General features: G+C 47.0%; 1 protein-coding gene across 1 annotated transcript; it reads right to left on the reverse strand.

Moving 5' to 3' along the window:
• Window positions 1-11,264: 11,264 nt before the first annotated feature.
• FOXA1 (forkhead box A1) lies at window positions 11,265-15,916 on the reverse strand. Its single transcript, XM_042943007.1, has 2 exons — window positions 15,672-15,916; window positions 11,265-13,411 (listed from the first exon to the last, which is right to left on the reverse strand). The coding sequence occupies exons 1-2, from the start codon at window positions 15,741-15,743 to the stop codon at window positions 12,056-12,058; spliced, it is 1,428 nt and encodes a 475-aa protein (XP_042798941.1). The 5' UTR covers window positions 15,744-15,916; the 3' UTR covers window positions 11,265-12,055.
• Window positions 15,917-16,463: the final 547 nt, after the last annotated feature.

A 16,463-nucleotide genomic window follows, 5' to 3' on the forward strand; every position in this document is an offset into this window, starting at 1 on the left:
AGGAGAAGTCCTTACAAAACAACTTTTATACGCTTTAATTAAAAACGTGTTCCGGCAGCTCAGAGCTGAATGGGCTTCAGGGGGAGCAGGGCTGAGCCGGTTGCTATGACGACACCAAATCTTTTCACGCCTGGCCCTTCCCCAGCACACTCTGTCTAGCTCTGTCCAGCCATTAATTTGCCTCCATCCCATCTCTCACTGCCCCAATCCCTTGGTCTGGGAGGCTATGGAAGACCCAGTACCATCTACTTTTTCTGGTATGGCATCTCTCCCTCACTCCCTTTCCCTCATCATTTCATGCCTTATATTTCTCTGCCAATCTCTATTTTCTTGTTTCTCTTCAAAACAAGTTTACCCCCCGAGTTGAAAAAAAATTTTTTTTTAAATGGGAGAGGGGGGTCACAGCATAGTAATTACTGCTTATTACCCCTCATGATAAATCCAGTTTTAGGGATCTTGAGTAGAGTCAAGAAGGATCTCACTATGTTCTACCCTTTTTTTTTTTTCAGGCTTAAGACTGGCTACTACACCACTCTTTCTGATGCTGAAGATAAAAAGGACTATGTTTCACTCTGTTTTAAAGTTAATTTGTGCGTATTAAGATCTCAGGTTATTCCACAAACAACTGGTATTTGTATCAACTGGTAACAATTGTAAGTGACCGTAAGACTTTGAAATACTCTGAAACATTGCAGACCTCACTTTATGTAAGAAGGCTCTTTGAACATTTTTAAAGTAGCACTTTTTATACAGAGACTTAAATAAAACCCAGTGCTATCACTTACTGTACCATAATGAAACAAAAATCTGGTGGAACTTGCCCATCACAGAACCTAACTTGAGAGAATCTGGTATCTTTACAATCTTGTAGTCAGTGCATTTATAGACTATAATATTATTAAACAACTTCTTAATGTTACTCTTTGAATCATCAGAAGCCTTACAACTTTCATCTTGATTACAATTCCAATTTTCCCTTTCACCTATTGTGTTTTATAAGATAAGATAGGTGAGTGGAATGCGCTCATTTGTCATTTGTTCTCTCTACGTAACACAGTCTCCTCTTACTGTGGTTACACTTCCAAAGTGAATTATTTGTCAGCTTCAGTAAGCATTTCCTTTCTAATTGCCTAACTCAGTAGAGATGTTGTAACTTAAGAGACGGGTGTGGTCTGGAGTGTTGATCCTCAACATAGCATGGTCCAGTGGTCACTGTATGTGAAGTGAGCCCTTCAGAGCCATGGGAGTCCAGATGAATCCGAGATTCCAAATCATAATATAACTTTGAAGCTCCAGACTCTGGCATCCCTGGAATTGAAATTTAGAAATTTAACTTCTTTTTAGAAGTTTTATAATGAACTTCCTCAGTCTTTTTACTATATAAAACCCTGACATAATGTATTCCTGACAGGCCACATGCAAATCTGTGGGCCACACACAAGTTCACAAATACTCTAAACTCTCTAGTACAAGGAACAGTCTTGGGGTTGGTTTCTAGATTCTATTCTTATAATTTAAGGACTTACCACATTTTAAGAGGTTGAAGTCCTTTGACTTCTTATCACAGTCATACTCAAAATGTGAAGAAGCTGCATGACCTAGTATTGGATGGCATCTCACAAATGGACCCAGTCTCCTGTTTGTAATTGCCTGATGTAATTCAAATGAATTATTGAGGTTTAACTTTATTATCCCCTTCTCAGTATTAAGAGTAAAAAATCAAAGGCTTATACACCCTAAAGGTGTTTTCGCAGCTGGGGCACTTTATTTGGATCAATCTTAGGTGAGAATTAAAGGAAGTAAAGGTGTATAGATCAGCTAAATACATAGAGGCAGGCATTCAGGTATCTGAAACAGGTTTTAGAGCTAATAAAAATGTATCCTCAAAGAGGTATACTTAAAATGTAAGTCCATTTTACCTAAATATCAGAGAAAATATTCCATTGGCAAAATGTTTTGCAATGGGTATAGTGCTTCTCCATTACACTGATAAAAAAAAAAAAAAAAATGGGAGTCCTTCAATTCTTGACATTTAAATCTATTCTGGACCTGGCCTGGAATAACTCTGAGGGGAATAATCTTGCAAGTGAGTGGACTAGAAAACACAAAAAATAAGTCTTTTCCATCACCATATTCTATGGCCCCATGATTCAGTGAATCTCAAGACTAAGTGTACTTAGGGTTTGCACTTTAGATGATACAGAATTATCATTTCTACTGAAATGTTTTACATTTCCTTCCCTCCTAATTTTGTTTCAGAGCCAAAGACATCCACATGAAAATCATGGTATATTGTGTTTAGTAATTCATCCATCCTATGGTGCCCTGCTTACTTGAAGTCACATAATCCCTCATGTGTGCTCTGGCACCAGACAAATTGTTTATGTGATAAACCACAGGACTGTCCTGTAGCTTGTGGGGTCTGGTGGATATATGTCAGAATTAAAACTTTTATTCAGAGAATGGTTCTTAGACTGGGTCTGCAATGTAGTTACTCTGAAGTACTCAAAATATCATAAAAGTTAATTCCCAGATACCTCTATCTAGATAGAACTTATTCTGGCCATACATATTATGTTAAAGTCTTATTCAAGTTGTTAATCTGTAAGATCTAAACCACTGCCTTCTTTACCCTGTGTAAATGCCCTTAGTTCCACAATATTTTGAAACACGTGAAGGATGCACAACAATCTATCACATGTGGAATAACGTGTCACAATTAAGGACAAAGATTAAGCCTCCCATTGATGTTACAAAAGAGATCTTTTTAAGGTGACTAAAGTAACACCACGCTGGAAATATACTGGTCACCAAAATTCAAACCTATTCTTTAATAGATTAACAAAAGCTGGGGTAAGGGTCCAGAAGAGAAGTCACGTATTCTTTGATAACTTGAGATAAGTATTGGGAGTTTAATAACTTATCTAAAGAATAGCACTGCCCATGGACTTCTCAGAATACCTGCAAGGTAAATGTTTTACACCCTTTTTGATGTAAATGAAAAAGATTTCACAAAAGCAAATATATGTTTTAACATAAGTTATATTCAGGATGCTGTTCTATAAGACAAAAAGAAAAGGTAAAAAAGGAAGGAAGAAAGAACTGAAGCCTTCTTTTTAATCTTACCTATCATACTGGATTTTTTTCTCTCCTCTCCTTACTCCAAGTGCCTAGACCTAAAAATTGGAGTGGTCAGAGTTCTAGGGCTAAATTTGTAAATGTTACAAATAAATAAATGATGAAGGGAAATAATTAATTAAATAAATTCCTGTATCTCCTGATGAGAATAATACCTAGCTGAAAATATTAATCTGAAATGCTTTTCTTGCTTTACTCAAATCAGCAGATCACTTTATTGATTTCATGCTTTGGGGACAGTTTTGTAGATGCCAAGGTCTCATAGATGCTCCCCTAAATCAGATATTTAATTGTATGTGTACACTCTATATATTAGAGCCAGCACATGTATACTGTAGGGTGTGTGTGTGTGTGTGTGTGTGTGTGTGTGTGTCTAATTCCCTGAAGAGAAAGGCAAGGAATCCATCACTTGAAGATTGGCATACTCATGACAAATTGGCAAGGAACTACTAATCCTAATCCATGGTTCCTACCAACGTTCCATAAGTGTTGTTGCAAAACAAAAAACCCAAACCACTTTAAGTTTTATTATTCTTTATCTGACTGACATAAAACTGCAATACATACCTTCCTCAGTAATGGTGAGGGGGGCAAACAGGATTGTGTAGGAAGAATACCCAGTAATGATGACTGAAAGTCGTATTTTAGACACTAAACTATAGAGGTCTTCTTGGATCATGATTCTTAGGGAATTTCCCGCTGTCTCTGCCTCTCACTGCTCTGTGTCACACACACACACACACACACACACACACACACACACACACACACCCTGGGTCAAGGCACGTGATACTGCCTGTTTTAGTCTGTTTTCACCTCCGTTCACTCAGGATAGCAGAGAAGCAGAGGCTAGAGGTGTCTGAAAGGGCAAGCATGCCAGTGGAACCCGGGAGGAGGCGCTGACGTCCAAGTCGCGGTCCCGGGCGCAGTGTCCACGCAGCCGGAAGCAAATAGGGTGGTGCAGCACCCCCGGCACCGGCACCGGGACCCTGCGCCCGGATGCGGGACGCGGTGCCCCGGCCTCGGCCAAGACCGCCGAGGCGCCGTTGTGCGATCAGTGCGGGTGGCTGGCGTGAAAGCGGGTGTGGAGAGCATCAGCAGAAAATGACTCCAGAGCAGGGGCGATTGTAATCCCCGTTTATCGGTGCTAGGTTAAAAGTAAAGCTGGCTCCGAACCACGGGCACCGGGACTGGGCGGCGCGGCCGGGATGCCGGGAGCCCTTTGCGCTCGGCCGGGGGCGCCTGGCGGCCTTTCAGGCCTGCACGCCTCGGGCGCCAGGGACGGCTCTGCAACCGGAGTCGCGGAGGAAGGAGAATAAACACCCAGCCCTCGAGGCGGCCCTCGGGGAATGACTGCAAAGGGAGACACGAAAAATAAATCAAACGAGAGTGCCGCCCCGCCCCCTCCCGGCGCAGTCTCCTCGGGCGGCGCCGCCCGTCCTGCAGCCTCGGGGCGGGCCCGCGCCCTGGGGCAGCCCGAGCCCGGGCCGGGCCGGCGGAGTCCGCGCCTCGGAGCTGGTCCCAGGAGCGCGCTTCGCCCGCCCGCCCCGCCCGGCCGGGCCCCTCGGGCTGGATAGAGCCCTGCTTTGCTCTTTTCGTTGGCCAAGCACAATTGTGTTATTGGAGATAATGAATTCAATCCCCATCAAAGGGCATTAGGCTCGCCCGGGCCCTGGAGTTGCTGATGCCTTTTTTTTTTTTTTTTTTTTTTTTAAACTAGGAATGAAAGGCTGTGGAGGAGAAAAAAAAAAAAAAAATTCTGTGGGGGAGCCTTTCCCCTGATCGCCGCTTTTGAAGTGAAGGGGCCCGGCCATTGTTGTTCACCTCGCGGCCCATACGGCTGAAGAAAGCCTGGGCTTTTGATGGGCTGAGAACCGCCTCGGCAATGAGCACCACGTCGGGCCGCGCGGCCTGCGGGCAGCATATGTCTCGGGGCGCCCGGGCACCGTCTGGCGGGCGGGGCGGCAGGCCTGGCGGGGAGGGGGCCCCACCGCGCCAGCAGCCTGGGAGGCAGGGACAAGGCCCGCACCCAGAAGCCGCGTCCCCCCGGGGCCGCAAGGTCTCCGTTTCTCGCGCCCACTTCGTGGCGTGACGCGGGGGTCCCATCATCTATGGGTGATCAGTGAAGACCTCTGACCGGGAGGCCGGCCCTTTTTAGGTGAGGGTGGGGACGGCAAGGGTCTCGGGAGCGCAGCGAGCCTGGTTTTCAACCATCAGAACCGAGCAACTAAGGTATCCGGCTTAGCTAGAGCTCGATGAGTCTGCGAAGGCGTTCCCCTCCGAGAGGGCCAGCCGTGCCACACGCAGTTAAGATTCTGCGCCTGTGACTCGGCACCGCGCAGCGCGACCGGGCTCCCGGCGGGGGTGAGGGGACCACGGGAGGGCAGGCGGACACCCAGCAGCAGGCGCGCGGCCCGCTCAGCCAGCCGGGCGGTTTCTCCAGCGTGCGCGGCGTCCCGCCTCGCAATTCTGAACCCAGCACAGGACATTAGCACCAGACCACCTTTTCCAAAAACTTGTTGCACGAAGTTAATTAAGTTTACTTTCAGTGCCCTTAACGTGAACTTTCCTCACCTCCATTCGCATCCCGCGCCCCCCTCCGCCAAACCTCCCTCCTCTGAACTCCGGCCCAAGGGTCAGCGACTGGAGCTGTTCCGTTCCCTTCCCGGTCTCCACCCCTCCCCCCGCTACCCCCCACAAAGGATCCGGGTTATCCGCCCCATTAATATATTAGCCAGGCATAACACAAAGGAAGCGCGTGTCGGCAGAAGGCAGTGTGACTCCGGGGAGAGGTGAGGAAACCTGGACGTTGCCCTGCGCCGCAACACGGCTCGTTGCAGTTTGAGCTGATGAATCGGCCTCCACCCAGGCAAAAGCGGTGAAAGACGCGGCGGGAGTTGGCGCTCCGGCTAAGCAGACGTTGGGTTAGGCGGTTGTGGCTGGGCTATGGGAGTGAAGAAGCGCAAGGCTCCCAGGTGGGACCCAGAGCTAGGGGAACGTTCCAAAAATGCATCGGTCAACTGGATCGCGCAAAGAAAACCAGCTCTCTAAGAGTGTAGCACTAAATGGGAGCCTCCTACCTCCCTCGTGCATAATGGGTCCTTAAAGTTAAATATATAAACGAAACAAACCACCACGAAACCCCTTACAGTTCTCATTATATTGGTTGTGTTTTAAAATACCAGCTCTTTGGTGTGAAAGAAAGGGAAAAAACAACAACAACTGACCTAGGACATGATTAGACAAGCAAAGGAGTAACTAAAATTTCATGGGAGAGAGGAAAGAAACTAAAGAGATTTCCGGTTGAATGCATTGTTCCCTATTTCGAAGTAGTCCTTTGGGGGGTATTTCCAGGTTGTTTTTCTGGGTTTCAGGGATTTTTTTTCAAAAAGACCGTGATGTAATCTTGAGGAGAGAAATATAAAGTCAACCAAGGGAAACCTCACACTTAGAACTGGGAGTCAGGCCTGCCTTAGTACTGGCCGCTCTGAACTTGATCTTGATGGGACTTGACCAGCATCCCACCTGGATTTGGAGGTCCCCAAGCACCTATTTCATTTAAGCCTTTTCCTTCCCAGATTTTGAGGGAGAATATTCTGCTTTTATACTTTACATTGAGTGGAACATATAGAAGTGGCATCTAGAAAGAAGGTGGCTTCTCACTTTCTTGGGCTACAGAGGAGAGCTTGTGCTTACCATGAGCTCTGCTTTTTTTGCTCTGTAGTCATAGCTGACAGAACTGGAGAAATGAAGAAGTTAGAGAAGGGTAGCAAGTGAGGATTTCCCTCTTGTCAGGTTTTTAAAAAATGTTTATAGTAAGAAAATGTATGCATTGTACACGTTAAAATTGAAATGCATGGGTATTCTCCAACTCCATACTGCTTGCCAGAATGATGGCTGGAGTCGGGGGTGGCGAGGGTTGCAGTCTGCAGGGTCCAAAGTTCAGTGAACCCAGCTAGACTGGGAGCTAAAAGAGAGACACCAATGAAACCATTATGGCCCTAAATGTAACTATTTGGAAGAAAAAAACCCAGAACATTTAAAGTAATCTGTTAAATGTTATTTGGATACACCAAATAGGACCAGTGGTAGAAAATAAAACTTGCAGAAATGGCTGCTGTAAAAAACAACACACCTTATATCTCCCCAAATAGATTCTGTTTCTACATAAAAGGTTGTAGAATCTTCCAACTTGTTTCATTTTATTACACTCTTACTCTCATGAGTTTCTATTGATGTTAATGATTCTTTGTATTTGAGAAAATCTTATTTCTAAATCTCTGCATAATTTATTGACCTATTTTGTCCAAGGTAGTTTACAAATAGTCAACTTTTTGCACATAATTATCTCGAACTAATTAGACATTATCTTAACTCCATTTAGTTGCAAAACACATTTTACTACAATTCAAATAAGCGATTAAGAGTTAATTTTTGAAAATAAAATATTTCTACAAATTTATTAAACATCTATTAAATAATTTAAGCAATTTTATCTTTTCAATGAGTATTTCCTCTTGACATATTGAAGTATCACATTAAAATACATTATAGCTAAATGTTCTACATTATTACTGCTAAATCAACAGAAAACCAATTGATCTTAAGGAAAGGTTAATTAATTTGGGCTACAGGTCTCCTACTTTGGTCTGCATTGAAAGGAATTTGAATTGATCGCAGAAGTTTTTGCAAAGAAACTGAATAAGCATTTTTGTGGAACTGAGATCAATTTTTCAAAGTGCCAAAACAAAATTTTTACATTTTATCACTCCAGGAACTCTTAAGCTGTAGATCATTCAAATCTGTTAGACTCCTGAGAAAAACAATGTTTTTTTGTATGCTTTCAGTGAAATCAGTTGAGTATTCTAGGCTTCAGAAAATGAAAACAGAAGTTAAGAACTTTAATAGGATTGTTTGTTTAATCCCTCCTCCCTTAATAATTCTCACCAGCTTATTCTGCTATGAAGAGTTCAAGAAGGGACAATGGAAATTACATTTTATTTGTGACGTACACACTGTAATAGCCATCATGTAGAAACAGACCGAGCTGCCTTCTACTTGGGAACACTTCTAAGTTGTGTAGTTTCTGGTGAGCTTTTCTTCTTCCCTATCTGTGTTTAGTTGTCTTCTTCTCTTTATAGCAATTTAAAAAATGCGTCAGTCCCAGAACCAGGTGAAAGTTACATGTAAAGTTCTCTTCCCCTGGACTCCACTCACTCCCAAAACAGTTTTGTTTTTTTCCAAAAGTGCTCAGTGGTGGCGTCGTCACTGCATCGGAGGGCCTCGGCAGCTTTGCTCTAGGGTCTGTAGGAAGGGTTTTGTTTTTTGGTTTTTTTTTCTTCTCACTCCCTCCCGCCCCATCCGGAGACCCCTCCCCCACCACGAGGGAAATTCCTAAATAAAGCGAGCCCGGTGGCCCGCGGCTGAGCGGTCAGCATCCCCTTTCCGGCCCTCATCTACGGGAGTGTCCGAGGTGAAGAAATACAGAAACTCGACGACGAAAAGGGGGGGCGGGTGGGGGTCACGAGAAGGTGCCGCGCTCGAGGAGGGTCCCAGCACTCCCTCGGAACCACAGATGTTTTCCTCCTGGCCCTGGGGCGCGGCGCCCCAGCCCCGGGCGTTCCGGCGTTTGTGTGTCCGGGTTTCCGAGGAAGGGATTACGCAGCGGGAGCAGCCGCGGCAACGCGGGCGTTGGGCCACAGTAGCGGTAAAGCGACGCCTGGCCTTCTTTGTTGACTTTTAGGTCTCGGGCTCAACAGAAGATTTATTCGCTAGGAGGGGAAAATGCCCAAACAATGAAGAACTAACTGCACTTGTCACCCCGAGATGCTTGCGGGCCTGCTCTGTCCCTCTTCCCCGGCAACCGGCTGCCTTTGCCCTAAACGGCGCACAACCTAACGCGCGGGGCGCAGATCACCTCGGCCAGACGTTGCAGAGCGCGCGCAAGGTGCCCGGGGAGGGGGGAGGGGGCGGTTTACTGCCCAGAGGTGGCGGAAAATCGCCTGGGAACCCCACGAGACCAGCTCCCCGAGATCCACCGTGCTAGCTTCTCAGGCAGATTTCCAAAGTAGCCTCTATGGTCAGCCCACGGCGCCTCGCCCCCCGCAAGCCTAGAAAAAGTCTTTGCCAAGTTACAGAGAGCTAAGGCCGACTTAAGCCCAGAGGGTGAAGCAAAACATTGATATTGCTAATTTGTTAAAGAGAGGAAGGGAACATCACCGAGGGGTAGACGATTTAGATTCAGTGCGGCTGGTAAAATTCCTAGGCCCAAACTCACGCCCTCATATCACATTTGGACTTCGAATTTACCAACTTTTGTTTACCTGCTATATAAATATAAGTAACTATTGAGATTGAAAGCTTTTTCCTCTCTTTGGGACTTTAATGTCCTCCCTAGAGGCCTCTAAATTAGGTTTTGAAATTATTCAAACCAGTTATTTCTCTCTCCTCCTTTCATTAGCTGAAGTGTGTGGGGGGGGGGGAGGGCTTGGATTTCTGGATTTTTCTCAAGTGCTACACGCCACCCCTTCTCTCATCTGGGGAGGCAATTACGCGATAATTAAGGGACTCACACAGCTCTTTTTATCTTGTCCGCAGTGTGGAGTGGGGCGATCAAAGTAAAGGCTGTCCAAGTTCAAGCCTTGGCGAGGATGGAGTTCATACACAGGGGCTCAGGCAGGCTAGCCTCTGCTTGGGCTGGTGTTGTTATTGTTGATGTCAATCCGAACAAGACTTACAAAGAAATAGGTGGACTGGAAAGTGAGCCTACTATCAAAGGAGATTAATGATTTTGTGATCTCAAGCAACTGTAGGGGTGTGAAGTTGCATTTAAAAGCTTCTTAGAAGGCTAACAAATCAGCTTTAAGTTCTCAGGAATGATATTTTTAGAAACCGTATTTTTAGAAGTATCTTCACAAAATACAAAATAGCAGCTACCCTGAAATGTCCTGATGGCACAAAGCTTCCCCTGCAGGAGTGAATTAACTTGCCTCCCCTTCACCCCCTCCAAAGCAACCATGATGGTTGAGTTTTGTTTCTCTTTTAATGGAAAAAAAAAAGAGAGAGAGAGAGTTCAGGATTCTTTGTTGTGGACAACTTAATTTTATCAGCCACATATGATATTTTATTCTCCTAGAATACTTCTCAGATAAAGGAAAATTATACATTGAGGAAGGGGGCACTATAGTTATATTAATGAATTTGATTTCATTGTGGACAGGCTCAAAGGAAACATAGAAGGCTTAAGCTCATCTCAAAAACTGAAGTAAACATTACCGGGAATAAACAATCTTAAAAATCTCAATTCTTGGGATATCACATCAATTTATCTACCCACTTTTATTGAATTACTGTAACTGCTTTTTACTAGCCTCAAGTTCATGTAATAAACATAAACAAAACAATTTTGTTTTAGATCATTTTCTTTTTTGCCATTTATATTCAGTGCCGGACTTTGCAAAATACAATAATCATAATTCCTATTTTGGACTTAATTAAGGAAAATAACAGAAATACTTTTTTTTGTTAACATTTGATTTATTTAAAGTCCTTAACTGCAAATGATCAAGAACATATTCCACGGCTTAAAATTTATCATTTTTGTTATTTAAATCAAAATATTTTAATTACAATCACATTGATAAAATTAACATTTTTAATTTGTAATTTTAACCATCATTTAAAGTAATTTCAACTATAAAGAAAAAAAAAAGGAATAAACCATGCAATAAATTAACATTGAGAAAGCAAAGAAGAATGAAACCCGTCTGGCTATACTAACACCATGTCCAGCTGTGAAAAGTGCATTAACACTGAATGAAACAAGCACATGATGGCAATAATTAAAATGGCCACAATCAATTGGATTTTGGGATCTTGGACCAAATTTTGAAATACCACTCCCTATAACTTATCTCTCCTCCAACATTGTAATATTCCCTTTTTCCTGGAAAAAAATATTATTTAAATGGTATAGATACAGAGAAGCTAATTTTATACATGTTCTGTGACCTCAGAATGGCATGACAATGGCACTCTGCAAAGCAAGGAGCAGAGTTATTGAGGATTGCAATTCTTGAGGAATTGATTCCCAGGGCTATATGTGGGTAGAGAGGACAAGGGAGAGGGGTGTCTTTGTAACTTCTTGGTCAGGCAACTCTTGAAAATGTAGCATGTATAACACCTACGTATTACTTCTATATGTTATGCAAATATATGGAGGATGTCTACATATCTGAACATGTGCATAAATAAGTTCGTACATAATATATATGTATTCCATATCTGAATGTATCAGAAATGTAAGCTGAATAATAAATGGCTCTGATGTTTATAATCAGTTTATGTTTTGCTGCATAACAGCAGTATTGTCCTTCAAATACTTTTAATAGTCCCTAGTGTCTACTTGTTTCTTCACTCTTTCAGTTCTTATGGTTAAGAGTATTGCCATAGACCTGTAAACTTGTGGAGAGGTCAGGTGGTGGAAGGGGGGAAGCACAAACAAATATTTTACAAGTTTGACCATCTTTCTTCTTTTTTTTTTAAATAAACCCTGCACAGACTGGAATGTGTCTGGAGGGGAAAGAGGGAAGGGACAGGAATAAGGAAATAGGAAGATTTTATATATACATTTGTGGATCGTTAAACTTGGCAGGAAAAAATTTTTTGTTGGTTTGGGATGGGTTTTCTTTGTAATAATATACACAAGGCATTTTGAATACAATAACAAAGTAACAGTCCTTTGCACTGGGGAAAAGATTGTGCACACACACACAAAAAAAAGAAAAATAGTTGGGATTTTATTATGCTGTTGTCGGCTCGATATGTGTGGTTTGGTTTGCTGTTGATTTTCTCTCTGTGTGTCTCTCTCTCTTGCTACCAGCATGGCCATGCCAGACAAACCCCCAGTCCCAGGGAGCTAGGAAGTGTTTAGGACGGGTCTGGAATACACACCTTGGTAGTACGCTGGCTCCAGGGCTGAGGGCTCGATGGGGCTCCTGGTGGCCACCGAGGCGCTGCCGAGCGGCAGGCTGGCGGGCAACGCAGCGCCATAGGGCGAGTACTGTAGTGCCTGCTCGTACGCCTTGAAGTCCAGCTTGTGCTGCTGCTCCGAGGAGGACATGAGGTTGTTGATGGAAAAGGGGTGGTTGAAGGAGTAGTGGGGGTCCCCTTTCAGGTGCAGCTGGGACTCATGGGGTGCCAGGCCATGCGCCGGGTGGGAGGGAGGCACAGAAACCAGTGCCCCTGGCCCAGAGCTGATCGGGGGCGCCGCCGAGGAGGCTGGAGTCTTCAACTCCGAGGCGCCCCCTGTCGCTGTCGCCCCGCTGTGGTCCAGAGTCTGGGGGCTGGCAGCCGGCCCGGGGGCCGGCGCGCCCTCTAGCTGGCCCGCCTTACCGTGCACGCCCCGATGAAGGGGAGAATTGGCACTGGGGTTGGCGGCGCTCGAGGGGTCCTTGCGGCTCTCCGGGCCGCCCTTGGCGCCGCCGCCGCCGCCGCCGCCACCTCCGCTCCCGCTTCCGCCCCCGGCCCCTGGCTGCTTCTCACACTTGAAGCGCTTCTGTCGGCGCAAGTAACAACCGTTCTCAAACATGTTGCCGGAGTCCGGGTGCAGCGTCCAGTAGGAGCCTTTGCCTGGCTTGTCCGGGGATCGCGCCACTTTGACGAAGCAGTCGTTGAAGGACAGCGAGTGCCGGATGGAGTTCTGCCAACGTTGCTGGTTCTGCCGGTAATAAGGGAAGAGGTCCATGATCCACTGGTAGATCTCGCTTAGCGTGAGCATCTTGCTGGGCGCCTGCTGGATGGCCATGGTGATGAGCGAGATGTACGAGTAGGGCGGCTTGGCGTGCGGGTAGCTGCGCTTGAAAGTCTTGGCGTCGCCGCCGCCACTCGCTCGGCTGCGGCCCAGGTTGGACGGCGCGTACGCCATGGGGCTCATGCACGGGTTCATGGCAGCGGCGTAGGGGCTCAGGCCGTTCATGGAGGTCGCGGGCTGCGCGCCCATGGCGCCCATGCCGCCGGGGCTCAGCGTTGTCCCCATGGCCGTCACGCCCGCAGCCGTCATGCTGTTCATGGCGCCCGCGGAGCCTCCTGGCATGCCAGCCACCGCGCCCGGACTCAGGCCGGCGCCCAGGCCCGGGTTTGCGTAGGACATGTTGAACGAAGCTGGGGTCATGTTGCCGCTGGTGGTCATGGTGTTCATGGTCATGTAGGTGTTCATGGAGTTCATAGAGCCCAGGCCCGAGTTCATGTTGCTGACGGGGACCGAGGAGTAGGCCTGGAGCAGAGATAGCAAGTGAAGAGGCCCCAAAGGGCGGAGTTAGTGGTGGGCGCGGACGGCCGATCCTCCCGGGGCAAACCCGGAGATTTGCAGAGAGCATTTCTGCAAAGCATAGGACCCCCCACCCGGGGCAAACCGTCAGGCGCCCTCCCTAGAAAGAGCAAAAAAATGTCTTGCGCGGCAGGGGAAAAATCCTATCGCGGCAGGCATGAAAGAGAAGCGCTCACAGAAAATATGTCCCCAGGAAGATGTGTAATCGCCTTTCATGCCAGGCCCAGGGGCCGGCTTCTGGGGTCCCTCCATCGCCTACCCCATCCACGCCAGTTGGTATCCCAGTCTCCACCCCAGGCCGGCCTCAGCAAAGCCCTTTTGGTTAAAAGGAGTTTTAACCAAACTAGAGAAAAAAGGCGGTGCAGCCTGGGGATGTGCAACAGAAACACCAGCTCTGTGCGTATCTTGCCTAAGCCTGAGCTGACCGCGTAGCACTCTGTTGTACGGGGTGGCTGTTAATTAAACTCCCCCTGATAGGACTAATCATTCATGGCCGTATGACCCATCCATTTCTCAACAACTGGCTTTATACACCCTTAGCATTTTTTTCCCCAAATGGTGACTTTGTTATAATATTTACGAGTAGTGTTTCCCATCTACTTGTAGCAACTGTAGTATTAAAAGGGAAAGAAACTCAAGTTAAATAAGTTTGGAGAAAAATTAAAAATAGATCTACAAGAAGAGAAGGGGCAGGGAGGGGTGATTAATGATATCAATGCACTACACTTAACTTTAGCATGACTTCACATGTACATCTCTTTAAGATTCAAAAACTTGCATCAATTTCGTTATCTATTTTCAGCCCCATAACATTTAAAAATTTTGGTGACACAGTTTGTTGGTATAATCTATTTTGTTTCACATACTGTTATGTTGCTGCGGATCATTTCAAAAACTGGCTTTAAAATCTCACTGTAAATTTCTAAATCAAAGTCGACTTACTTTCTCTTAATGCTATTCTATTTCCCAATTCTCAGCTTTAACCTATAAGGAAGCTCTTTCCATAGGGGACTTCATTGACTAGTGGGTCAAGATGAGTGCATTGAATTAAACCCGAGGAAGAATTCTGAGCTCATTTTTAAGCCAACAGTAGGAGAAAACCCTTATCAACAGCAATTTGGGAATGCACTATATATGTTAAAAGTATACAGTCAGAAACATAAGAACTTCTGATAATTTAATAAAAATAATATAAATTTTTTCATCAGCAAATACAATTCCATTTGAAAACATAAAATCTGTACAGATTTAACACTCTGCTATGGTATGCAAATAAACTCAAGCTAAGTTTGTAAATATATAAATATACAAATCTAAATAAAACAATTACCATAAAAATATTTCCTGATTCTACATTTTTCTGTCCATGTCTTGAAGTATTTTTTACTTTCGTTTTTTTTTTTTGTTTTTCTTTTCTTCTCCCCAAGATTATTCCAAGGCAATATCATTAAGTGTTTTTAACAATGGTGAACTTTTGGGGGTTAATCGCCAGCTGTTTCCAGGGAAATATTTCTAGTAGATGGTGGTCCTGCCTGTACCTGGTTTGCCTCACAATCCCTTTGTGCACATTGTAAAATAAACCACATGAACGTGCCACCAAGGGGACAATGAAGAGAAACAGGTTCCCGGTTCGCCGTGCTGGAGGAAAAGTCAGTTCGCACCAGCGCCACCCAGCGGTTCTACGGTAGAATGAGCACACTTCTCCCCAAACAGGGCTTTTAAAGAAGTTTCATAAAATTTCGGAATCGTTTCATTATTAAGACGCTCAACTTAACGGCGGCGCGCTTTCATCTGAAGACATCTTCGAATTCAACCATGGGTGGAAGAGGTCGCCCTGCAGACAAGCTCTGTCTTTCCTAAAGTTACCTCCAACTCGTGCCGGCGCCCGCCCGCCAACCCGTGGCACCCCGGGCCTGGTTCCGGCTCTCGCTCTCCGCAAAGAGGCAAGTGCTTTCCAGAGAGGGTGCTTTAAAAGCCCACAGTTTCCTAAAACCTTCTGGCCCGCTCCAAGCGCCGAGATCCAGCCTCCCTCGCGGGGCAGCGGATCCGGCTCCAAGGCCCGACCAAGGCCTGGTCGGGATCACATCTGGGGGTGGGCAGGCAGCGATGGCACGGAGAAGGCGCCCACAGCCCGCCAGCCGCCCACCCTGCCGGACGTCCCCCCGCACCGGCTTCGGGAGCGTCCCGCCTGCCGCCCGCCTCTCACCTCCTGTGTGTCCGCGTAGTAGCTGTTCCAGTCGCTGCTCTCATGCCCTTCCATCTTCACAGTCCCTAACATCCTGGAGCCACCCTGCCCGATGCAACCATCCAGCCCTGTGCGAAGCGACGGGGCAGCCGCGCGGCGCAGGGCGGGGGGCGGAGAGCCGAGCAGCTGCAGTCACCCGAACGCCCGCGCCAGCCCAACGCCACCCTAGCAAGGAGGAAGCCAGGCGCTGCGGGGCGCGGCGTGCGCGGCGGAGGCGGCGCGGCGGGCGGGGGCAGGCGGCGGCCGCGGAGCGCGGCGCCCGGGAGCGCCTCCGCGGGAAGTGAGCGGGTGGCCTCTGCGAGACGAGTGCAGTTGAGCTGATGTGGATCTTACGTCGCTCGAGTGCCCACCTCCTCGTCCTCTCCCCATTTGTCCGCCGCACAAAGACGCTCGCACCTACAAAGCCCGAGGTGCACCTGCGAGGCGACCGCCCGCCAGTCCAGCCGCCGCGCCTCCCGCCCAGCGGCGCTGCCACTGCGCGCCCCCTGCGCCCCCGCCCGCCGAGCCCCCTCCCTCAAACCCGGCCCTCACTTTGTTTGCAAAGCAGCGTAATTGGTTTAAGCCCGGAGGCTGGGGAAAGAGGGAAATGGGGTTGGGGGGGGGGGGGTAACCCCCTTTGAAAGAGGAAAAAAGAAAAATAGGCGGGGCCGGGCAGGCTAACGAGGGTTCTGGATAGGACCCGCGCAGCCGGAGAAAGGCTGGGGGCGGTGGCGTTGGAGCCCCGGCTCGCAGGGCAGTGCCAGCTAAATGACC

This window comes from Panthera leo, chromosome B3 (assembly GCF_018350215.1).
Source record: "Panthera leo isolate Ple1 chromosome B3, P.leo_Ple1_pat1.1, whole genome shotgun sequence".
Taxonomy (NCBI): Eukaryota; Metazoa; Chordata; class Mammalia; order Carnivora; family Felidae; genus Panthera; species Panthera leo.

What these genes read in the sequence shown, in the direction of transcription:
- FOXA1 (XM_042943007.1), bottom strand. Translation starts at nt 15,743, where the DNA reads ATGTTAGGGACTGTGAAGATGGAAGGGCATGAGAGCAGCGACTGGAAC. An exon ending in ACTACGCGGACACACAGGAG is followed by an intron (nt 13,412 to 15,671) that starts GTGAGAGGCGGG and finishes TCTCTGCTCCAG; the next exon opens with GCCTACTCCTCGGTCCCCGT.